Consider the following 20,690-nt stretch of genomic DNA (forward strand, 5'->3'; position numbering starts at 1 on the left):
TGGAGGGCCCCAGTCTCCCTGGGTGCCCCCAAGGTCCCCCTGGACTTCCTGTGTGGATACAGGAATGCTCAGCCTTGAGCCGGGGGCACGTCAGAGGAGCAGTGAGGGCAGCACATCCTGGAGTGAGCAGAGGCTGCAGACAGGGCTTCCACACAGACCATTTGCCTGTTACCAAATTTGAGGACAAAGGTTTCTTTCTTTTGAAGTCATGGGTTCCTGGATGGAGCCTTGTCTGACCCCAGCAGTGTGGTATAGGGGAGTCAATGAGCAGGAAGAGGACCAGCATCTTGTCAGGGCAGGGCCATGACTGGGGCCTGTACGTCTATCCCTGCGGAGCTGGTGGCAGAGTGGCAGATGCCGTGGTGGAGCACTGAGTGGAGCACAGGTGGACACGTGCACATGGCGATGAGGACGACACATAAACATGGCAGTTAGTGGAGGGAAAGCCAGAACGGGATTCATAACACAGAACCACAGAAATTAAACATAGATAAGTTGGGCGTGGCAGGGGGCACCTGTGGTCCCAGCTACTCAGGAGGCACCTGTGGTCCCAGCTACTCAGGAGGCTGAGGCAGGTGGGTCACTTGAGCCCAGGAGGTCGAGGCTGCAGTGAGCTATGATAGAGCCACTGCATTGTAGCCTGGGTGACAGTGAGATCCTGTCCTAAAAAAAAATAGGTCCACAGAGTTTCATGCAACTGAATACTACACAGTGATTAAAAATGGACATAATGAGGAGTGAAAGAATCCAGATAACAGACGGTGAATACGCTGCTTTGTGTCACTCCATTTATGTGAAATTCCAGAAAGAAACCTATGATGACAAGAATCAGCATAGTGACATCCCAGAAGGTTAGTTTGACTAAGCAGGGTATATATGAGACCTTCTGAAGTGTTGGAAATGTTCTAGATTGTCGTCTGGATGTGGGTTAACACATGTATGCAGACACACACAGACGGCTGTTTATAAACTTCGCTGAGTTGTTCACTGAGGACTCTGCATACTTTTCTGCGTGCATCTTACACCTCTATAGAATATAAAGCCACGCACACAAAACAATATACATTTTGTAAAAACACAAACAAAAAATAACACATTGAACAGAATACAATGGCTGAGGGGTTGTAGGGAATGGGAGTGGGGTACGGACATAAAAGGGAGGAAATGAACTTTTAAAGGGTCCTTGTCCAAACCAATGATGAAGGTTTATATACACTAAGGAGGAAGATTACCTTGATTGCTTGTGTGCCCGAGGGTGGGGGCGGGAGAGAAAAGAAAAAGCAACAGCAGCAGAATAGCAGAGGCAAGAAGTTCAGGGCTTCAGAGGCTTGGACCAGATGCACGTGGGGAGTGGCGGGGTCTCTGTGGGCAGCCTGGCACCACGGCTTCCTAGGCCCATTGCCAAGGGCAGGCCGCCCTGGTCTGCTCAATGTCAAGAACAAACTCCAAGATTGTGACAAAAGAATGCAGGACAGAGTTCCTGGCGGTGGTTACCCAGGGCTGGAGCTTCCCAGCCCTGGCGGGGAGCTGGCAGTGAAGACTCAACGTGCATCGTGCGTCTCTCTCCACAGCAGGGGAGATGGTGTGAGCTGGAGCGTGCACAACATTCAGAAGTAAAATTTTTAGTGAGCAGAAGTGGAGAGAAGGGGTGTGGGCTGAGGGTCACGTGAGGTGAAGTGAAGAGGTTCTGCCTGCTTCTCCCTGTCTGCAGAGGGAACATCCGCTGGGTGCTGTGGGGGCCAAACCACAGGGAACGAGACTCAGCGATGCTTGGGATGGAATTGGCAGAGGTTTGTTCCGCAGGATAACAGGAGACTGCTGGAAATGGGCTGGGGTGTGTGTGTGCAAATGTGTGTACATGTGTGTCTATGATGTGGATGTGTGGAGGTGCGTTGTGTTAATGTATGTGTGCATGTATGTGTGTGCGTGTGTGTGTGAATGAACGTATATGGGCATGTGTTAATGTGCCTGTCTATTGCATGTGTGTTTATGTGTGCATATGTGTACATGTGTGAATGTATGTGCGTGTTTATGTGTGATGTGTATGTATATGTGAGGTGTATGTGCGTGTATTGCATGTGTTTACACGTGCATGTGTGTGTGTGTGCGTGTTTGTGTGATGCGTATGTATATGTGAGGTGTATGTGCGTGTGTATTGCATGTTTACACATGTGCATGTGTGTGTGTGCGTGTTTGTGTGTGATGTGTATGTATATGTGAGGTGTATGTGTGTATTGCATGTTTACACATGTGCATGTGTGTGTGTGATGTGTATGTATATGTGAGGTGTATGTGCGTGTATTGCATGTGTTTACACGTGTGTGTGTGCATGTTTGTGTGTGATGTGTATGTATATGTGAGGTGTATGTGCGTGTGTATTGCATGTGTTTATGCATGTGCATATGTATGTGTGCATGTGTGAATGTGTGTGTGATGTGTATGTATATGTGAAGTGTGTGTGTGTGTGTATGGCATGTGTGCATGTGCATGTGTATGTGTGTATACGTATGTGTGCAGGTGTGTGTACTTGTGTTCTGGAGAGACTGAGAAATTAAAGAATAAACAGAAGAGGCTCCCAGCAGGGGTGAATGGTCCTTTAATGAACCCCCCAAACTCTCCTTTCCTTTGCCTCCCAGGCTTGCTGTGCAGCCTCTTTAATTAATGCCTGTAGAATGCGTTCAGATGCTGGAAGGAGAAGCAGCAGCTTTATAAATAAACACAGACTTCTAAAGGTTGACTAATCCCTGAGTCCCCGAGGGAGAGAAGAGAGCTGTGCTGTGTTGGAGGAAGGGGCACTTTGAGCGAAGGAGGCAGCTGTGGCGGTTCACTGAGGTTTTGGTCCCGGCCCCCATTAGCAAGTTGCTTCTCCAGGGGCAGGCCCTGGCTCCTTTCTGGGCCTGTCTTCAGCAGCCAAAGGAAAGGCTTGAATTATGGCCTCACAAGATCCTTTCTCATGCTCCCATTTTATAAAGTGCCTGTTGTGGCCAAGGTCACAGAGTTGCCCCAGCTGAGCACAAAAGAGCACTTGAGAGAGGCAGGCAGGGGCCACGTGGCCGCCCCTCACATGCAGACAGCCTGGCCGGCTGCAGCCACCCGTGGAGTGACCTGTTCGCGGAGGTCCAGCTCAGAGCTCTGTAAGCAGGCTCAGCAAAGGCGAGGAACACGGAGGAGGAGGCTCCCGTCCACGGCAAACCCGGGCTGCAGGGCCATTCCACGCCGCAGAGCACCCCGACCTGGGGATGGAGCGGCCTCTCCAGGGGATGTGGAGGCAGAGAACGTGGTGGCCACCCTACACTCAGGACCAGGGGCCACCTCTGACAGTGATTTCCCCTAAACATAACATCTTAACCAGAAGGAAGGACCTGAAAGGAGAAACGGGGCTGGATGCTGAGATGTGAAGAAACTACATCTGGTAGAGACTCTTTATCTGACAGGGGAACCTGCCCTGTGTTTGCACGGCCTGGCTTTAGTACCCAGGGCGAAGAAATGATGGAGCCGGCCCACTCAGCCTCCTGACTTTAAGGGAGCTGTCGCCCACTGTCTGACTCATTTAGGCTTATCTAAGGGATCCCTGCGGCGGGAAGTTTGGCAGGGCCTACTTGGTGATATGTATGGGGATCATTTGTCTGCATTTGCCCAGGACAGTCTATGTTTCTGCCCATTGTCTGTGTGATAAGTGACAGTTCACACCCAGAAGTATCCTAGTTTGGATGATGAATTACGTGGTCACCCCATTGATGGACAACTGGGTGACACTAAAAAAGAGGACTTGAACCTCCAGAATCTTTGACTTTTAGAACTTTTTGGGCGTCTGTTCTCTGCAAAATCCCTCCAAAATGTTCTGCAGCCTTCAGCTGAAGTCATAAACAAGAAATTATTCCTCATTTGCCCACATTAGAGTGGAGTGTGATGGGGAAGTGAGTGACCCCGGTATCTGAGTTAGAGGAGGTTCCCTGAGACCCCAAAGCCAGGGTGGCCCCCATCGGACTAACATTTCCTAAGTGCTCACCCACAGGCACCCACATCACCACCCAGCTCACAGGCGTGCTGAGTCTAATCTGCATGGAACCCCTCACATGTGAGGCATTATTTTTTATTATTGGCATTATCAACTTCCTTATCTCATAAAAAGAGGAACAGACTCCCAAGGGGGAGATGGCCACATCCTGCTCTGTGAGTGGCCACACAGGAGCTAGAGCCCAGGTCCCTGGACCCCGCCTCCCCTCCGCAGGACACTGCCTCTATGCGCCTGGTCACAGTCAGACAGGGCAGGGCGCCCTGCTGGCGGCCAGGCCCGGGCAGTGGGGAGCAGAGGGCAGAATCCCTCACGGAGTCTCTGGTCTCTGGAGGGGCTGGATGGTGCTTTGCCAGCCACATCTCCCGCCAGTCTGTCTTTCGAGTTCCAGAACACCAAATGGCTTGTATTCTACTCACTTCCCACCCAATCACACACACGCGACCCCACACACACACGCACACATGTGCAAGCACACATGTACACAGACACTATTGCTGCTTCTTGCCTTCCTGTCCTGGCTCATGCCATCTCTTTTGCCTTAAACTCCTGCTGCCCCCTTATTTTGTCAACTCTTACCCACCCTTTGAGAACCAGCATAGGCATCACCTCTTCCTGGAAGCCTTCCCTGACCTCCCATTTGCAGGTAGGTGACGGCCCTCACAACATCATCTACAGTAAGTCTCCTTCCCACTGGTCTGTGAGACCCTGGGGGCCTGGGCTGGGTCTTACTCATCTCTGTGTCTCCAGCGTGGCATCTGATGGGTGGCGGCCATTCACACACAGGCTGGGCGCTGCACCGCCGGGCAGAGCTCCTTGTCCTTTCAGGACCTGTTATCTCAAGATTTCCTATCAAGCCGGAGTTTCCCAGCCTCTGTGCATGCTGGGAAACCTCTATCTACGCAGGAGGGAATAAAACCTAAGGAACAAGTGACCCCGGAGAAGTGCTATGGGCAGAAAATATAACAACACCAAAAATAATTTTGGACCAACTTATGACGGAGCCATAAGTGGCAATAGGAAAAGCTGGGACACACCTGACCTGTGAGGCTGACCGGGTAAGGGCCAGTTTTGCCTGGCACATCCCACAGGGCTGCCATCCAACGTAGAAAACGCCAGTGTGGAGCATGTGCCGCTCTGGCCCAAAGCAACCATTGCAAGGTTCCTAGGATTAACACCACAGAAAATCCTTTCCCCCTGATACTTATCTGGGTGGAGAAAGAGACAGGAGGTGGTGGGACTAGAACCCAGAGCTTTCTGAGTGCAGTGTTCTCTACACTACATCACACAGGATGAGGGGCTCCGGACAGCCTAGATCTTGGGACTGCCGCCTTGGTCTTTTGAGCTCCTTCAACTGTGTAGGTACCAGGCGTGCCTGACAGGTGGAGGGAGGAGCTGGGACATTCACAGAACTGTGTGTGTGCACGGCTGGGTGGGCTGCAGCTCCCGTCCTGGGCCAGGAGAATGTTGTCTTGGAGACGGGGCCCTGCTTGTCCTCCAGCATCTCTAACGCTGAGAACTCCCACCCATCCCTCGCATGTCTGTTTCAGTGTCTGCCGACCTCAGCAGGACGCTTTACCTTGGCTTCTCCCTAGATATTTGGCGCCTTTCATCTTGGCCCTCAGACTTTTAGGGAAATTCTTAGACTTTGGCTTATGACTGTCTGGTCTCCCACCCTTTCTCTTGCCTACTTAGTACATTTTTTTACCTCCTTCCTGCCGTGCCCTTAGTTAACTTGTCCGAGGCTTGGATTTCTTTCTTCTGCCTCCTTCAGAAGCCTGGGCTGCACAGCTTGGGCTGCTAGCTGGCGCGGGGCCGCGCGCCTGTCTGTACTGCCCAGCCGCCGGGAGCGCCAGTCACCCAGTGCTCTGCTCTCCTCCCCGCCAACAGTCTGCACACGCAGTTTTTATTTGTGTACTTTTCTCAAGGCTCTCAGCTGTTGGCAGGCATTACTCATGACTCAATTTAGTGAACATCTATCTAGATACCCAAGGTTGAGTTAAATATACCAAGTATTTGTAACCACCTCCCTCACTCCTCTAATTGTAAGAGGGAGTGGGGTGCAGAGCATCTGAGATCTGAAAACCAAGTGTTCAGCAAAATGCTGGGCAGGCTCCCCAACTTGTGTGGCCATGCACCTTTACACCACGAAGCGCTGCCTCAGCCTGCGCGCTGCAAACGACGCATTTAACCTCAAAGATGACTCCATGTTCCAAAGCCTGCAAGGCAGGCTGATTTCTTGGAGAAGGGAGGAGGCGGCATGTCTGAATAGAGCAGGCCCTGTTAGAAAACAGAAGGCTTCTTCATTGCTAATAGGAGCGAGCGACCAATCTGTCCACATTCATCCAGAGACATGGTTCCTAAAACTGCACCCAACACTCCGCCCCTCCCCGCCCCACCTGCATCTACATTGACAAATGGAAACCGAGCCAAGCCTGGTGCTCAGAGCACTCGTTTCTAATGTGCCCCTGCATACTCCAGGGGCACCACATACCTTGGCATGTGGTGCCCCTCCATACCTTGGCACCACATACTCCAGGGAAGTAGGCCTTGACAAGGGTGGACTGTTGGTTTCTCTTTATACCTGAGAGAACCAAAGGCTGTTACTCAATAGTTGAGATTTCTTGAGGTGGAAACGCACTTTCCTCTCAGATTTTCACCCTTCTCATTCAAGAGGAAGAAAGCAGGTCTTTCTGTCCTTGCTGGGTCTGAAAAGGGCAGGCAGGCTGCTGGTGTCGGAGGGAAGAACAAACTTACCAAATGCAACAGATCTGTGATTTCCAGGGCAATCCTTCAGTATGCAATATTTTGTTTTTTTTTTTTTTGGTTTTAGGTTTGTTGGCCCAGGGCTTACCTCTTAAAAGGGCTGGAAGAAGCCAGTACAAGGGGGCTATGTGTATCAGTAGGGCTGGGTATGCACACCAGACAGTTCTAGAAGATGCTAACAAAGGTTTCTCTCACTCTGCAATTATCACCATGCCTGGCCCTCTGAAGGGGGAGACCGAGCAGAGTGTTTCTTTTCAGAAGAAGATCCACGAAGTACAAATGCTATCAAACAGCACTGCCTTCTCCCGCCTGGCAATTAAGGTGGTGCTTTACCCATAACGGCAGGGGCAAGAACAATACCGACACGGTATGTTACAAGTAATTATACTGCTGGGTATGTGGACCTCTTAAAGAGCTGTGGCACTTCCTTCACAAGGAAGGGAGAAGTGTTACTGTTTTCATTCCATTGATAAGGAAATGAGGGGAAGAACGCGGTAAAGCAAGGCGGCCACAGATCCCTAAGTGCCAATGACAGACTGAACACTCAGGACCTGGTAGATGGCAAACAAACGCCGGCCCAGCAGCTGCGGGCCTCTCCCAACAACTGGAGCATGGCCCCCGCACCGCAGTCATGGCACAGACGGGCTGTCTGACATATGTTGCTCCCATTTAATCCTCATATGGACCTTGTGAGGGTCTTTCATTTTCTAAGTGAGAAAACAACATCCCAGAGATGCGCTTGTTAAGGAATTGAAGGCGGGTCTGTGTGACTCCACAGCTGGGTGCTCTGTCCCCACACTGGACAGCTCTGGCTTCTGGAACTTCTACCAGGTTGAAGCCCACTGCACTGGATAAGGCTGCCTCGATGAACAGAAATCTCAGGGCTCCACCTGAGATTCAATTAGGTGAAAACTGCTGCCTGGGAGCCAGTGGCACCTAAGGAGTGGCGTCCATGATGTTCTCAGAATTTGGGCTGAGTGGGAAGAAGAAAAGCCCATTTATTTATGAAATCTAACTTTGGGTGCCTTAGATAACCCTTTTGATCTATTTCTTGGACTCACCAGAGAAAGTCCTTTTGTACAAAGACACTCTCATCTGCTTTGCTGTATAGAAGAAATAAGCACTCCATCACCAACTGCCCTTTGAAGGGTGACTTCGTCTTTGGTCTAAATGAATTGGGCCTGTGCCTTTTAAAATGATTTATTCCAGTAAAGGATGGAGAATTTATTATTTTTCAAAACAGATGACTGTGGTGTTGACCTAGAAAGGCCCGACTGAAGCCTGCAGGGCGGGTCTGACCATGCTGGGCTTGGGTTTGTTCCTCCGCCGCATCAGAACATGGGCACCTTTTCACATTAGATACTGCAACTGATACTTCTTTCTGTTTTATTTACTCAATTCTGAAGCAAAAGAATAAATATTTCATGAAATTAGCCATTTGCTACTGCAAATACGTTAGGAACATTAAGTATGGAATTCATCTCTCCTTAGCTAGTAAAGCAACTCTAAACATGTAATTAGGATCAAAGATATATTTTTAAGGTTGCCAGCAGTTAATCAGATCATTGATTTTGTCCCATTTTTGTACATGTATCGTTGAAGCAAGCACTATTATCACTGACTTTGGAATAACAGATCCAAGTGTGTCTCTGTCCTTGCCCTGTTCTACTTATAAGAATATTGAGATACCATATATGCAATTATTAATTTCAAGTGTTTTGTGAAAACTTTGCATGGTTTATCACTATGTTAGATGTTGTAGGAGATACCAAAGAAACAAAAGAACTCACCCCTTCCTAAATGCTGGAGGGTAACACAGCAGACTCCTCACCAAGGTCGGCACATAACAAAGGTTCAGTAACAGTCAATCCCTTTTCCACCCACCCTTTCTCTTCACAAGAAAAAGCACTCTCCTGCGGGAGAGTAGGGGAGGTGGTGTTCTAACAATGCTTTCACTTGATGGTGTGGCTGAACAAAGGTCTAGAGCTTAAAGTCCAAGCCTAGGTCTCAGAAACTGTAGGGAAACCTGTTTTCCTCATGCTTCCACTTTATGAACTGTAAAATGAGAATAAAACACCTGTCTGCTGTGCAGTAATCGAAGATCTTTTTATTATCCAAGAATAAGAAGGGCTATTGAAATGCAAAGCTTTATTTATTACGAATACTCAGCAGGGACGAATTCTCATACATACTCTTAACAACTTGGCAGGGGCTCTTCTGACTCCTTCCAAGATTAAGCTCCTCATCTCTGTGAACATAAAACTCAACCTGCTACACAGCTTGCAGAACATGACGCCCTGAACGTCACAGTGACAATCTCCTGTGCCTTCCCCCTCAGCATGTTCTGCTAAGGGTGATATACTATCCATTCGGAAGCCCAGGCGGGCACATCCTGCTGCTTGGGTCCAAAAGAAATACCATGGGCTGGGATGGATGAAGCGTTGCTGGAAATCTGGGCCATTTGTCAACTCCTAGAACATCTATCCTCTAGAAACTAGCTATAAATACCTTTAGAAATAACTTCCTTCAAAGGATTGGGTAAAACATGCCAACTGGGTTTTTACAAATGAAAGGTTTACTTTGTCTGGTAAAAGAAAACCGTCATTACTTCCAAAGGCTCATTAAAGCCTTTGTAGGTTAACTTGTGGGATGACACTGCCACCTGGTGGTCGGCGTGCACTGTGCGCATGGAGCTCCCCCATGGAAGTTACACACCGCTCAAAGAACCACCAGACCTATTAATAAAGAACTAAGCTCCGAGAACAGCCCTTCCCACGGAGACACTGATTCTTCTGAAGTGGCTCCATACATTTAACGAAACATACTAAGCTTGGCATTTACTGAGTGACCTAAGCAAAGAATTTTCCTACCCACTCAATTCTTAGTACCAGGTGTACTGAAGGACGTGATTTCTAAAAGCAAAACAAAACAAAACAAAAATACTTGAAAGGCAGGCCTGGTGGTGACAAAATCTCTCAGCATTTGCTTGTGTGTAAAGGATTTTATTTCTCCTTCGCTTATGAAGCTTAGTTTGGCTGGATATGAAATTCTGGGTTGAAAATTCTATTTTTTTTTTTTTTTTTTGAGACGGAGTCTCACTCTGTTGCCCGAGTAGCTGGGACTATAGGCGCCCTCCACCATGCCCGGCTAATTTTTTGTATTTTTAGTAGAGACAGGGTTTCACCGTGTTAGCCAGGATGGTCTCGATCTCCTGACCTCGTGATCCACCCATCTCGGCCTCCCAAAGTGCTGGGCTTACAGGCGTGAGCCACCGCGCCTGGCCCCTGAAAATTCTATTCTTTAAGAATGTTGAATATTGGCCCCCACTCTCTTCTGGCTTGTAGGGTTTCTGCAGAGATATCCACTGTTAGTCTGATGGGCTTCCCTTTGTGGGTAACTTGACCTTTCTGGCTGCCCTTAACATTTTTTCCTTCATTTCAACCTTGGTGAATCTGAAAATTATGTGTCTTGGGGTTGCTCTTCTCGAGGAGTATCTTTGTGGTGTTCTCTGTATTTCCTGAATTTGAATGTTGGCCTGCCTTGCTAGGTTGGGGAAGTTCTCTTGGATAATATCCTGAAGAGTGTTTTCCAGTTTGGTTCCATTCTCCCCGTCACTTTCAGGTACACCAATCAAATGCAGGTTTGGTCTTTTCACATAGTCCCATATTTCTTGGAGGCTCTGTTCATCCTTTTCATTTTTTTCTCTAATCTTGTCTTCAAGCTTTATTTCATTAAGTTGATCTTCAATCTCTGATATCCTTTTTTCTGCTTGATCAATTCGGCTACTGATACTTATGTATGCATTGCGAAGTTCTTGTGCTGTGTTTTTCAGCTCCATCAGGTCATATATGTTCTTCTCTAAACTGGTTATTCTAGTTAGCAATTCCTCTAACCTTTTTTCAAGGTTCTTAGCTTCCTTGCATTGGGTTAGAACATGCTTCTTTAGCTCGGAGGATTTTGTTATTACCCACCTTCTGAAGCCTACTTCTGCAATTCATTCTCCCTCCAGTTTTGTTCCCTTGCTGGCGAGGAGTCGTGATCCTTTGGAGGAGAAGAGGCATTCTGGTTTTTGGAATTTTTAGCCTTTTTGCACTGTTTTTTCCTCATCTTCGTGGATTTATCTTTGACGTTGATGACCTTTGGATGGGGTTTTTGTGTGGACATCCTTTTTGTTAATGTTGATGGTATTCCTTTCTGTTTGTTAGTTTTCCTTCTAACAGTCAGGCCCTCTGCTGCAGGTCTGCTGGAGTTTGCTGGAGGTCCACTCCGCACTAAATATGGAAAGGAAAAACTGGTACCAGCCACTGCAAAAACATACCAAATTGTAAAGACCATCGACATTATGAAGAAACTGCATCAACTAACAGGCAAAATAACCAGCTAGCATCATAATGACAGGATCAAGTTTACACATAACAATATTAACCTTAAATGTAAATGGGCTAAATGCCCCAATTAAAAGACACAGACTGGCAAATTGGATAAAGAGTCAATACCCATTGGTGTGCTGTATTCAGGAGACCCATCTCATGTGCAACGATACACGTAGGCTCAAAACAAAGGGATGGAGGAATATTTACCAAGCAAATGGAAAGAAAAAAAAAAGCAGAGGTTGCAATCCTAGTCTCTGATAAAACAGACTTTAAACCAACAAAGATCAAAAAGACAAAGAAGGCCATTACATAGTGGTAAAGGGATCAATGCAACAAGAAGAGTTAACTATCCTAAATATATATGCACCCAACACAGGAGCACCCAGATTCATAAAGCAAGTTCCTAGAAACCTACAGAGAGACTTAGACTCCCACATAATCATAGTGGGAGACTTTAACGACCCTCTGTCAATATTAGACAGATCAATGAGACAGAAAATTAACAAGGATATTCAGGACCTGAACTCAGCTTCGGACCAAACGAACCTAACAGACATCTACAGAACTCTTCTCCCCAAATCAACAGAATATACATTCTTCTCAGTACCACATCACACTTATTCTAAAATTGACCACATAATTGGAAGTAAAGCACTCCTTAGCAAAGGCAAAAGAATGGAAATCATAACAGACAGTCTCTCAGACCACTGTGCAATCAAATTAGAAACTCAGGATTAAGAAACTCACTCAAAACCACACAACTACATGGAAACTGAACAACCTGCTCCTGAATGACTACTGGGTAAATAACGAAATTAAGGCAGAAATAAGTAAGTTCTTCGAAACCAGTGAAAACAAAGACAAAACGCACCTGAATCTCTGGGACACAGCTAAAGGAGTGTTTAGAGGGAAATTTATAGCACTAAAATGCCCACAGAAGAAAGCAGGAATGATCTAAAATTGACACCCTAACATCACAATTAAAAGAACTAGAGAAGCAAGGGCAAACAAATTCACAAGCTAGCAGAAGACAAGAAATAACTAAAATCAGAGCAGAACTGAAGGAGACAGAAACACGAAAAACCCTTCAAAAAATCAATGAATCCAGGAGCTGGTTTTTTGAAAAGATTAACAAAATAGATAGACTGCTAGCCAGAATAATAAAGAAGAAAAGAGAGAAGAATCAAATAGACACAATAAAAAATGACAAAGGGGATATCACCACAGATCCCACAGAAATACAAACTACCATCAGAGAATACTATAAACACTTCTATGCAAATAAACAAGAAAATCTAGAAGAAATGGGTAAATTCCTGGACATATACACCCTCCCAAGACTAAACCAGGAAGAAGTCGAAGCCCTGAATAGGCCAATAACAAGTTCTGAAATTAAGGCAGTAATTAATAGCCTATCAACCCAGGACCAGATGGATTCACAGCTGAATTCTACCAGAGGTACAAAGAGGAGCTGGTACCATTCCTTCTGAAACTATTCCAAACAATAGAAAAAGAGGGACTCCTCCCTAACTCATTTTACGAGGCCAGCATCATCTTGATACCAAAACCTGGCAGAGACACAACAAAAAAAGAAAATTTCAGGTCAATATCCCTGATAAACATCAAAGCGAAAATCCTTAATGAAATACTGGCAAACAGAATCCAGCAGCACATGAAAAAGCTTATCCACCACGATCATGTCAGCTTCATCCCTCGGATGCAAGGTTGGTTCAACATGCACAAACCAATAAACGTAATCCATCACATAAACAGAACCAATGACAAAAACCACATGATTATCTCAATAGATGCAGAAAAGGCCTTCGATAAAATTCAACACTGCTTCATGCTAAAAACTCTCAATAAACTAGGTATTGATGGAATGTATCTCAAAATAATAAGAGCTATTTACGACAAACCCACAGCCAATATCATACTGAATGGGCAAAAGCTGGAAGCATTCCCTTTGAAAACTGGCACAAGACAAGGATGCCCTCTCTCAATACTCTTATTCAACATAGTATTGGAAGTTCTGGCCAGGGCAATCAGGCAAGAGAAAGAAATAATATTCAAATAGGAACAGAGGAAGTCAAATTGTCTCTGTTTGCAGATGACATGATTGTATATTTAGAAAACCCCATCGTCTCAGCCCAAAATCTTAAACTGATAAGCAATTTCAGCGAAGTCTCAGGATACAAAATCAATGTGCAAAAATCACAAGCATTCCTATACACCAATAATAGACAAACAGAGAGCCAAATCATGAGTGAACTCCCATTCACAATTGCTACAAAGAGAATAAAATACCTAGGAATACAACTTGAAGAGGTGAAGGACCTCTTCAAGGAGACCTACAAACCACTACTCAAGGAAATAAGAGAGGACACAAAGAAATGGAAAAAACATTCCATGCTCATGGCTAGGAAGAATCAGTATCATCAAAATGGCCATACTGCCCAAAGTAATTTATAGATTCAATGCTATCCCTATCAAGCTACCACTGACTTTCTTCACAGAATTAGAAAAAACTACTTTAAATTTCATATGGAACCAAAAAAGAGCCCATAGAGCCAAGACAATCCTAAGCAAAAAGAACAAAGATGCAGGCATCACGCTACCTGACTTCAAACTATACTACAAGGCTACAGTAACCAAAACAGCATGGTGCTGGTACCAAAACAGATATATAGACCAATGGAACAGAACAGAGGCCTTCAGAAATAATGCCACACATCTACAACCATCTGACTTTTGACAAACCTGACAAAAACAAGCAATGGGGAAAGGATTCCCTATTTAATAAGTGGTGTTGGGAAAACTGGCTAGCCATATGCAGAAAACTGAAACTGGACCCCTTCCTTACACCTTATACAAAAATTAACTCAAGATGGATTAAAGACTTAAACATAAGACCTAAAACAATAAAAACCCTAGAAGAAAACCTAGGTAATACCATTCAGGACATAGGCATGGGCAAAGACTTCATGACTAAAACACCAAAAGCAATGGCAACAAAAGCCAAAATTGATAAATGGGATCTGATTAAACTAAAGAGTTTCTGCACAGCAAAAGAAACTATATCAGAATGAACAGGTAACCTACAGAATGGGAGACATTTTTTGCAATCTACCCATCTGACAAAGGGCTAATATCCAGAATCTACAAAGAACTTAAACAAATTTACAAGAAAAAAAATCCCATCAAAAAGTGGGCAAAGTATATTAACAGACACTTCTCAAAAGAAGACATTTATGTGGCCAACAAACATGAAAAAAAGCTCATCATCACTGGTCATTAGAGAAATGCAAATCAAAACCACAATGAGATACCATCTCACACCAGTTAGAATGGTGATCCTTAAAAAGTCAGGAAACAACAGATGCTGGAGAGGATGTGGAGAAATAGGAACGCTTTTACATTGTTGTTGGGAATGTAAATTAGTTCAACCATTGTGGAAGACAGTGTGGTGATTCCTCAAGGATCCAGAACCAGAAATACCATTTGACCCAGCAATCCCATTACTGGGTATATACCCAAAGGATTATAACTCTAATTATTACCCATTACTAGGTATATACCCAAAGGATTATAACTCTACTTATTACTGGGTATATACCCAAAGGATTGTAACTCTACTATAATCAAAGGATTATCATTCCACTATCAAGACACATGCACATGTATGTTTATTGCAGCACTATTCACAATAGCAAAGACTTGGAACCAACCCAAATGTCCATTAATAAGGAAAATATGGCATATATACACCCATGGAATACTATGCAGCCACAAAAAAGAATGAGTTCATGTCCTTTGCAGGGGCATGGATGAAGCTGGAAACCATCATTCTCAGCAAACTAACACAGTAACAGAAAACCAAACACTACATGTTCTCACTCACAAGTGGGAATTGAACAATGAGAATACATGGACATAGGGAGGGGAACATTACACACTGGGGTCTGTCGTGGGGTGGGGGACTAGGGGAGGAAGAGCATTAGGAGAAATACCTAATGTAGATGATGGGTTGATGGGTGCAGCAAACCACCATGGCACATGTATACCTATGTAACAAACCTGCATGTTCTGTACAGGTACCCCAGAACTTAAAGTATAATAATAATAAAAAAAACTTGAGTATAAAAAAAAAGTCTGAAACATTTTACTTCATATCACACACACTTTTTTATAAAAAAGGCAGAAACATCGAAGGAAACAACACTCAACATGAAAGAACCTTGTGCCGGAGTTCTAGAAGGACCTTGAAAATCAGTTTTAAAGGGCCTTGCTGTCACATAGACTTTTTCATGGCTGCTTGAGTCATGCTGAAGAGATAGGCTTCATAGATTATATTTAAGAAGTTGTCATCGTTCTGGAAAACAAATCGAAAGACCTAAGAGAATGTTACTTGGTTGGCAGACACAAAAGGCTTCCTCTGTCTTAGAGCTGAACTGGCCTCTGGATACTGAGACGCTCGTCTCTCCTGTCTAACAGCTGGATACTGAGACGCTCGTCTCTCCCTGTCTAACAGCTGGATACTGAGACACTCATCTCTCCTGTCTAACAGCTGGATACTGAGACGCTCATCTCTCCTGTCTAACAGCTGGTAGTTTTTAACTGCATGTGTGAGTGTTAAGTGGGGTTGAAGGCGAGGCCGGACAGAGCTGATGGTTTTCCACGGTCAGTATGCACAGTAGCAAGAGCTCATTACACGCCAGCACAGATGGGCAGCCCAGACACATGGCAGCATGGAGCAAGGTTTACTCAAGAATAGCCTGCGTCTGCTGCATGAAAAGACATGAAGCCCCAGCAGACAGAGGAGTTAGGAGGACATGATCCAAGTCAGTGGTCTCAAAGTTTGGTTAAGAGATTGCTGTGGTGTGTTTTTTTGTTTCTTGTTTTTTGGGTTTTTGAGACTGGGTCTCACTCTGTCACCCAAGCTAAAGTGCAGTAGCGCCATCATAGCTCACTACAGCCTCAACCTCATGGCTTCAAGCGATCCTCCCACCTCAGCCTCCAGAGTAGCTAGGGCTACAGGTACGTGCTACCATGCCTGGCTTTTCAAGTTTTTTGTTAAGACAGGGTCTCACTATGTTGCTCAGTATGGTCTTGAACTCCTGGGCTCAAGTGAGCCTCCCACTTTGGCCTCCCCAAGTGTTGGGATTACAGGCATGAGCCACTGTAGTTCTTAAAGGGCCTCCAAGTCACCTACAATGTGTCTACTTTGTTTTGGGCATTACTTAGGATTTTACTTGCAATATGCTTCATCAGTACTTCATCAAAGCTAATATAAGTCTTCCCATAAGTTATGGAAAGTTTCTAGCCTTGCCAAGTGGGCAGGAGTAAGACTGGTAATCTCTGGGCTCTTTTGCCTGGCTAAGGAGTGAGAATCACGGTCTAATCAGTGGTTTTCCTCATGTTTTAATTCTAGAGACTTCTCCCTCCCACCCAAATTCTTTACAGTGTTAGTAATTCACCCACACTTCACATTCCCCCTTCATTCCCTCTTGGCACCCCACACAGATTTAGCATCATTCTCACGCAATGAAGAGAGTGATGTTATCCCTCTTTTTCCTGAAAAGTAGTCACAAAGTTCCTCTGCATGAGATTGTGTCCTAACAAGAGGCAGAGACTAAAAACAGACTGCTTGAGTGACTGGGAATATGAGGTGTGGTACACGGGAAGAAGTAAAATGCATGCAGAGAGTGGAGGGAAGGGGAATGTAATTTCTAATCCGCCATGTTCAGCAACTACTTTGGAGTAACAGAATCTCAAGACAATGTGAAGGGAATCAGCCAGAAAACACATGGATCTTTTAAATTCCAACTTAAGAAACTGGCTCAAAGTAAAGAGGTTCACAGATGTCTAATTCCTCATGAGCTTACTATGAATAGCTTTAAAAGGTGGCAAATATTTTTATCCTGATATTTACTGTTGACCTTATTTATCTCTGATTGTTATTATGCTTCTGCTGACTTCTAGCCCCATTCCTTTCATTCTCCCTCAAACATGTTTCCTTCTTTTGTAGTCTTGCTATGTTGCTCAGGCTGGTCTTGAACTCCTGGCCTCAAGCCATGCTCCCACCTGGGCTTCCCGAAGTGCTGGGATTACAGGCGTGAGCAGCCACTGCGCCCGGCCAACATGGAACCTTTTTAAAAATGCTGTACTAATTGAGACTACTGTCTTTTTAAGTAGGATAAGACAAGGGCAGAAGGGCTGGCCTGCTCTCTAAAGGCCATCTGATGCTTAAGCGAAGTACTACACAACTTTTCTTAAAGATTATCTACCAGAAAGACACCTAAATATGTTAACTGGGATGTCTGAAGTCTGTCTGGCTACACATGTTCCACTTTTCAAGGACTGCCATTGATTTCTTGGGTGTGCTTTGCTAGGGCGCCTGTGCTCAATGTTCTCCGGAGGCTGGTCCCTGCTAACATTCATGTGGTAAGCATGGCCCACGGGAGAGTACGTGGGAAGCGGCACTCGGGGGCCAGGCTGGGGGCATCCCAGCCCTGCTTATGTATGAGCTCTGTGCCTCAGACCAGTTGCTCAGCCTCAGTTTCCTTGTCTGTAGAATGGGAAAAATAACAGGGTTGTTGTGTAAGGAGTGAATGAGTTAATATGCTTGTGTGTAGCACTTAAAATAGGGCCCGGCACCAGCTCTGTGGAGTGTTAGCTATTACAGCACTCATTATTATTTCATAATTTCACAGGCAAGTGAGGCTAGCAGCTCACAAGGAGTCCTGTCACTCCATCCCGTCCTAATGAGCAGGTTTCAAAATGACTTGTAAAACATACCTGTAGCAGCCATGGCCATTATTTGCCTCCCCCCCTGTTTTCCACTCGCTCAGTGGCCTGTTCCCCACTCAACAGACGGCCCCTTGCCCAGGACTGCTCCCACCTCTACTTCCCAATGGTGAGTTTTCTGTCTGGGCCCCCAGCACCCAGGGTTGTCTCAGGGACTGCTTAATCCCCAGCATATGCTTCCTTCTCTTCTGACAGGTGATAGCTTGGAGGCCTTAGACAGTCCTTCAAATTACAAAATCCTTGAAGAGCTGAGACACCCAAAGCCACACTTGGTATTATAAATAACACCTAGCTAACTGAGCACAGAAGCCGCTGGGGTCAGGATGAGTTGTTACACACACCTGTTATTCTCACGGAAGCTAAGCAGGCCTTGGCTGAGTCTTTATCTCATAGTTGCAGCCAGGAGGCCAACAGGCGTGGTCAGGTGCAAAGGGAGACGACATGCCCACTTACCTGAATGAGGTACAGCAGTGCCTCCTGGAGCTGGAGCTTGGTGAGTGGGCTGCTGGTGATCATGGAGGGCTCCGGGCTCTGTATAGGCAGGAGGAGGCTGGTGGCAGCAGCAGGTGGCTCCTGGCCTCCCACAGGCAAGAGGCCGCTCTCCCTTTCCTTTGGTGGGATGGAGGTGGGTTGTGCGAACACCATGGGGGACATGAGCAGAGAAGGAGCTGCTGTAGCAGGGATGCGCTGAGGTGAGATGACCTGCTCACAGCAAATACACACAGAGAGCGGGGTTCAGGAGCAGCTCATGGCATGACAGCTTGCAGTGGCTAATATGGGTGGTCTAAGCATTCCCTGTCCACAGCTTCCCCAGCTGAGAAAAGTTTATGGGAAACTGATTCTTGCTCCACTACTCCATGCACCTTCCTTCAGCATCACTGAGCAGCTCTGGTACCGTCTGCTGTGGTGACTATCGTTCCCACTGCATATGAAGCTTGGCCTCTGGGTGATAGCTTATTTTTCAGGCTACCGGTATTTGGCAAGTGCATTTAGGACTACTGACCTTTTCCTTAGACCTGGCTGTCCATGACCCTGACCTAAAGGTCTCACAACCTATGTGAGCTGCCACCCTTGTTAGGGGCCTACCCATTTCCCCTCCTGATCCCAGAGCACAGGAGGTGCTGTGAGAGCAATTCCCCACCCCTCCTGCAGCCTCACTCACTTCTCAGTGGGAGGGAGAGTGATGTGTGGGTCCACCCCTTCTGCGTCCTTCCCTGGCAGGATCTGCCTGCCTGCAGAGAGCCCTCATCTTCAGCTTCCGCAGCTGATGTGTTTGGGCTGACCTGGGCTGCCTGTTGCTCAGCCCTGCCAGAGCCTGTCTATGGAGTCTAACTCCCTTGGCAAACAGACCTGAAACCAAGTTTTCTAACAGCCCTTTCAGTTATGCAAGCGACATTTTGATCCTTATCTGACTGACTCCTACAGCTATCATTTGCTTCTAACTCAGGGAAGAAAAAGAATGTTATTTATCAGCCTCCAAACTCCCCAAAAGAACTCCTAAGAGGGAGGCATGGAGGCCAGCAAGCTAGAAGTTGCTGTAATTTTATAATCAATCCCTTAGCGTCTCTTTGAGCAAAAGCTGGCCTAGAGGAAGGCAGGCTGTTTCTTTTAACTTGTCCCTACATGACATTTCAAGGAGCGGTGCTGAGCAGTGATGCTCCCGGAGGAGGAGTCAAGCATTCTGAGCACAGCGTGGGCTGCTGAAATGCTTGCCTTTCTCACTCGGCTCTTGATATTTGTGAGCACTGAAAAGTCAAAGGAGTTGTACATCAGAAATTTAAGTCAGACTAAATTCATCCCATGCTTCTAATTCCAAATCATCAAAGAGGAAAAAAGCAGACATTTTTAAAAGAGGGACAATAACACTGAAATGAGGGGGAGTGGGAGTTATAAATATTGTTTCTATAGCAGTCGGTACTCAGATTTGGGATGTTAATAATAAATGAGAACACTTTGACTCAGGGGCTCACAAAGACTTTTGGTACATGCCTAAGATCTTTGTTTTCAAAAAACTGAATTTTTTGTTTTGAGACAAGGTCTCACTCTACTGTCCAGGCTGGAGTGCAGTGGTGCGAACATGGCTGACTGCAGCCTCAACCTCTTGGGCTCAAGCAATCTTCCCACTTCAGTCTCCCAAGTAGCTGGAACCACAGTGGCGTGCCACCATACCTGGCTAATTAAAAACAAAAAATTCTTGTAGAGACAGGGTCTCATTATGTTGCCCAGGCTGGTCTGAAACTTCAGGGTTCAAGCGATTCTTCCGTCTTAACCTCCCAAAGTGCTGGGATTACAGGCACGAGTCACCATGCCCAGCCAAAAGTGAAAGATTTTTGAGAAACTGTTATAAGTTACATAACAGGCCAGATGCAGTGGCTCACGACTATCATCCCAGCACTTTGGAAGCCCGAGGTGGGTGGATCACCTGAGGTCAGGAGTTCAAGACCAGCCTGGCCAACATGGTAACACTCCGTCTCTACTAAAAAAATACAAAAAATTAGCTGGGTGTGGTGGCAGATGCCTGTAATCCCTGCTACTCGGGAGGCTGAGGCAGCAGAATCACTTGAACCTGGGAGGTGGAGGTTGTAGTGAGCCGAGATCGCACCATTGTACTCCAGCCTGGGCGACAAGAGTGAAACTCCATCTCAAAAAACAAAAAAAAGGTACATAACAAAACATGACAAAGGGCCAGTGATGATATATGTGATACACACGGAGAACTTTCCAATTTT

At 46.0% G+C, this 20,690-nt stretch overlaps 1 protein-coding gene across 5 annotated transcripts in view; it reads right to left on the minus strand.

Moving 5' to 3' along the window:
• Positions 1-8,863: 8,863 nt before the first annotated feature.
• Positions 8,864-20,690, minus strand: part of DCP1B (decapping mRNA 1B) — a 63,845-nt gene continuing 52,018 nt past the window's right edge. The window contains exons 8-10 of one of the 5 annotated variants that reach the window (XR_010127749.1): positions 18,415-18,663; positions 15,392-15,547; positions 10,948-11,052 (exon numbers count right to left, since the gene is read on the minus strand). Coding sequence is in view for 4 of the 5 variants with exons in the window: in XM_054443600.2 (XP_054299575.1) it covers positions 15,446-15,547; positions 18,415-18,663 (351 nt within the window). In the remaining variant the exon portion in view is untranslated. Of the gene's footprint in view, positions 11,086-15,314; positions 15,548-18,414; positions 18,664-20,690 lie in introns of those variants that run through there. The other 4 variants (XM_054443602.2, XM_054443603.2, XM_054443601.2 and 1 more) reach the window with 4 other exon arrangements.

The sequence above is a fragment of the Pongo pygmaeus genome, chromosome 10 (assembly GCF_028885625.2).
Source record: "Pongo pygmaeus isolate AG05252 chromosome 10, NHGRI_mPonPyg2-v2.0_pri, whole genome shotgun sequence".
NCBI lineage: Eukaryota > Metazoa > Chordata > Mammalia > Primates > Hominidae > Pongo > Pongo pygmaeus.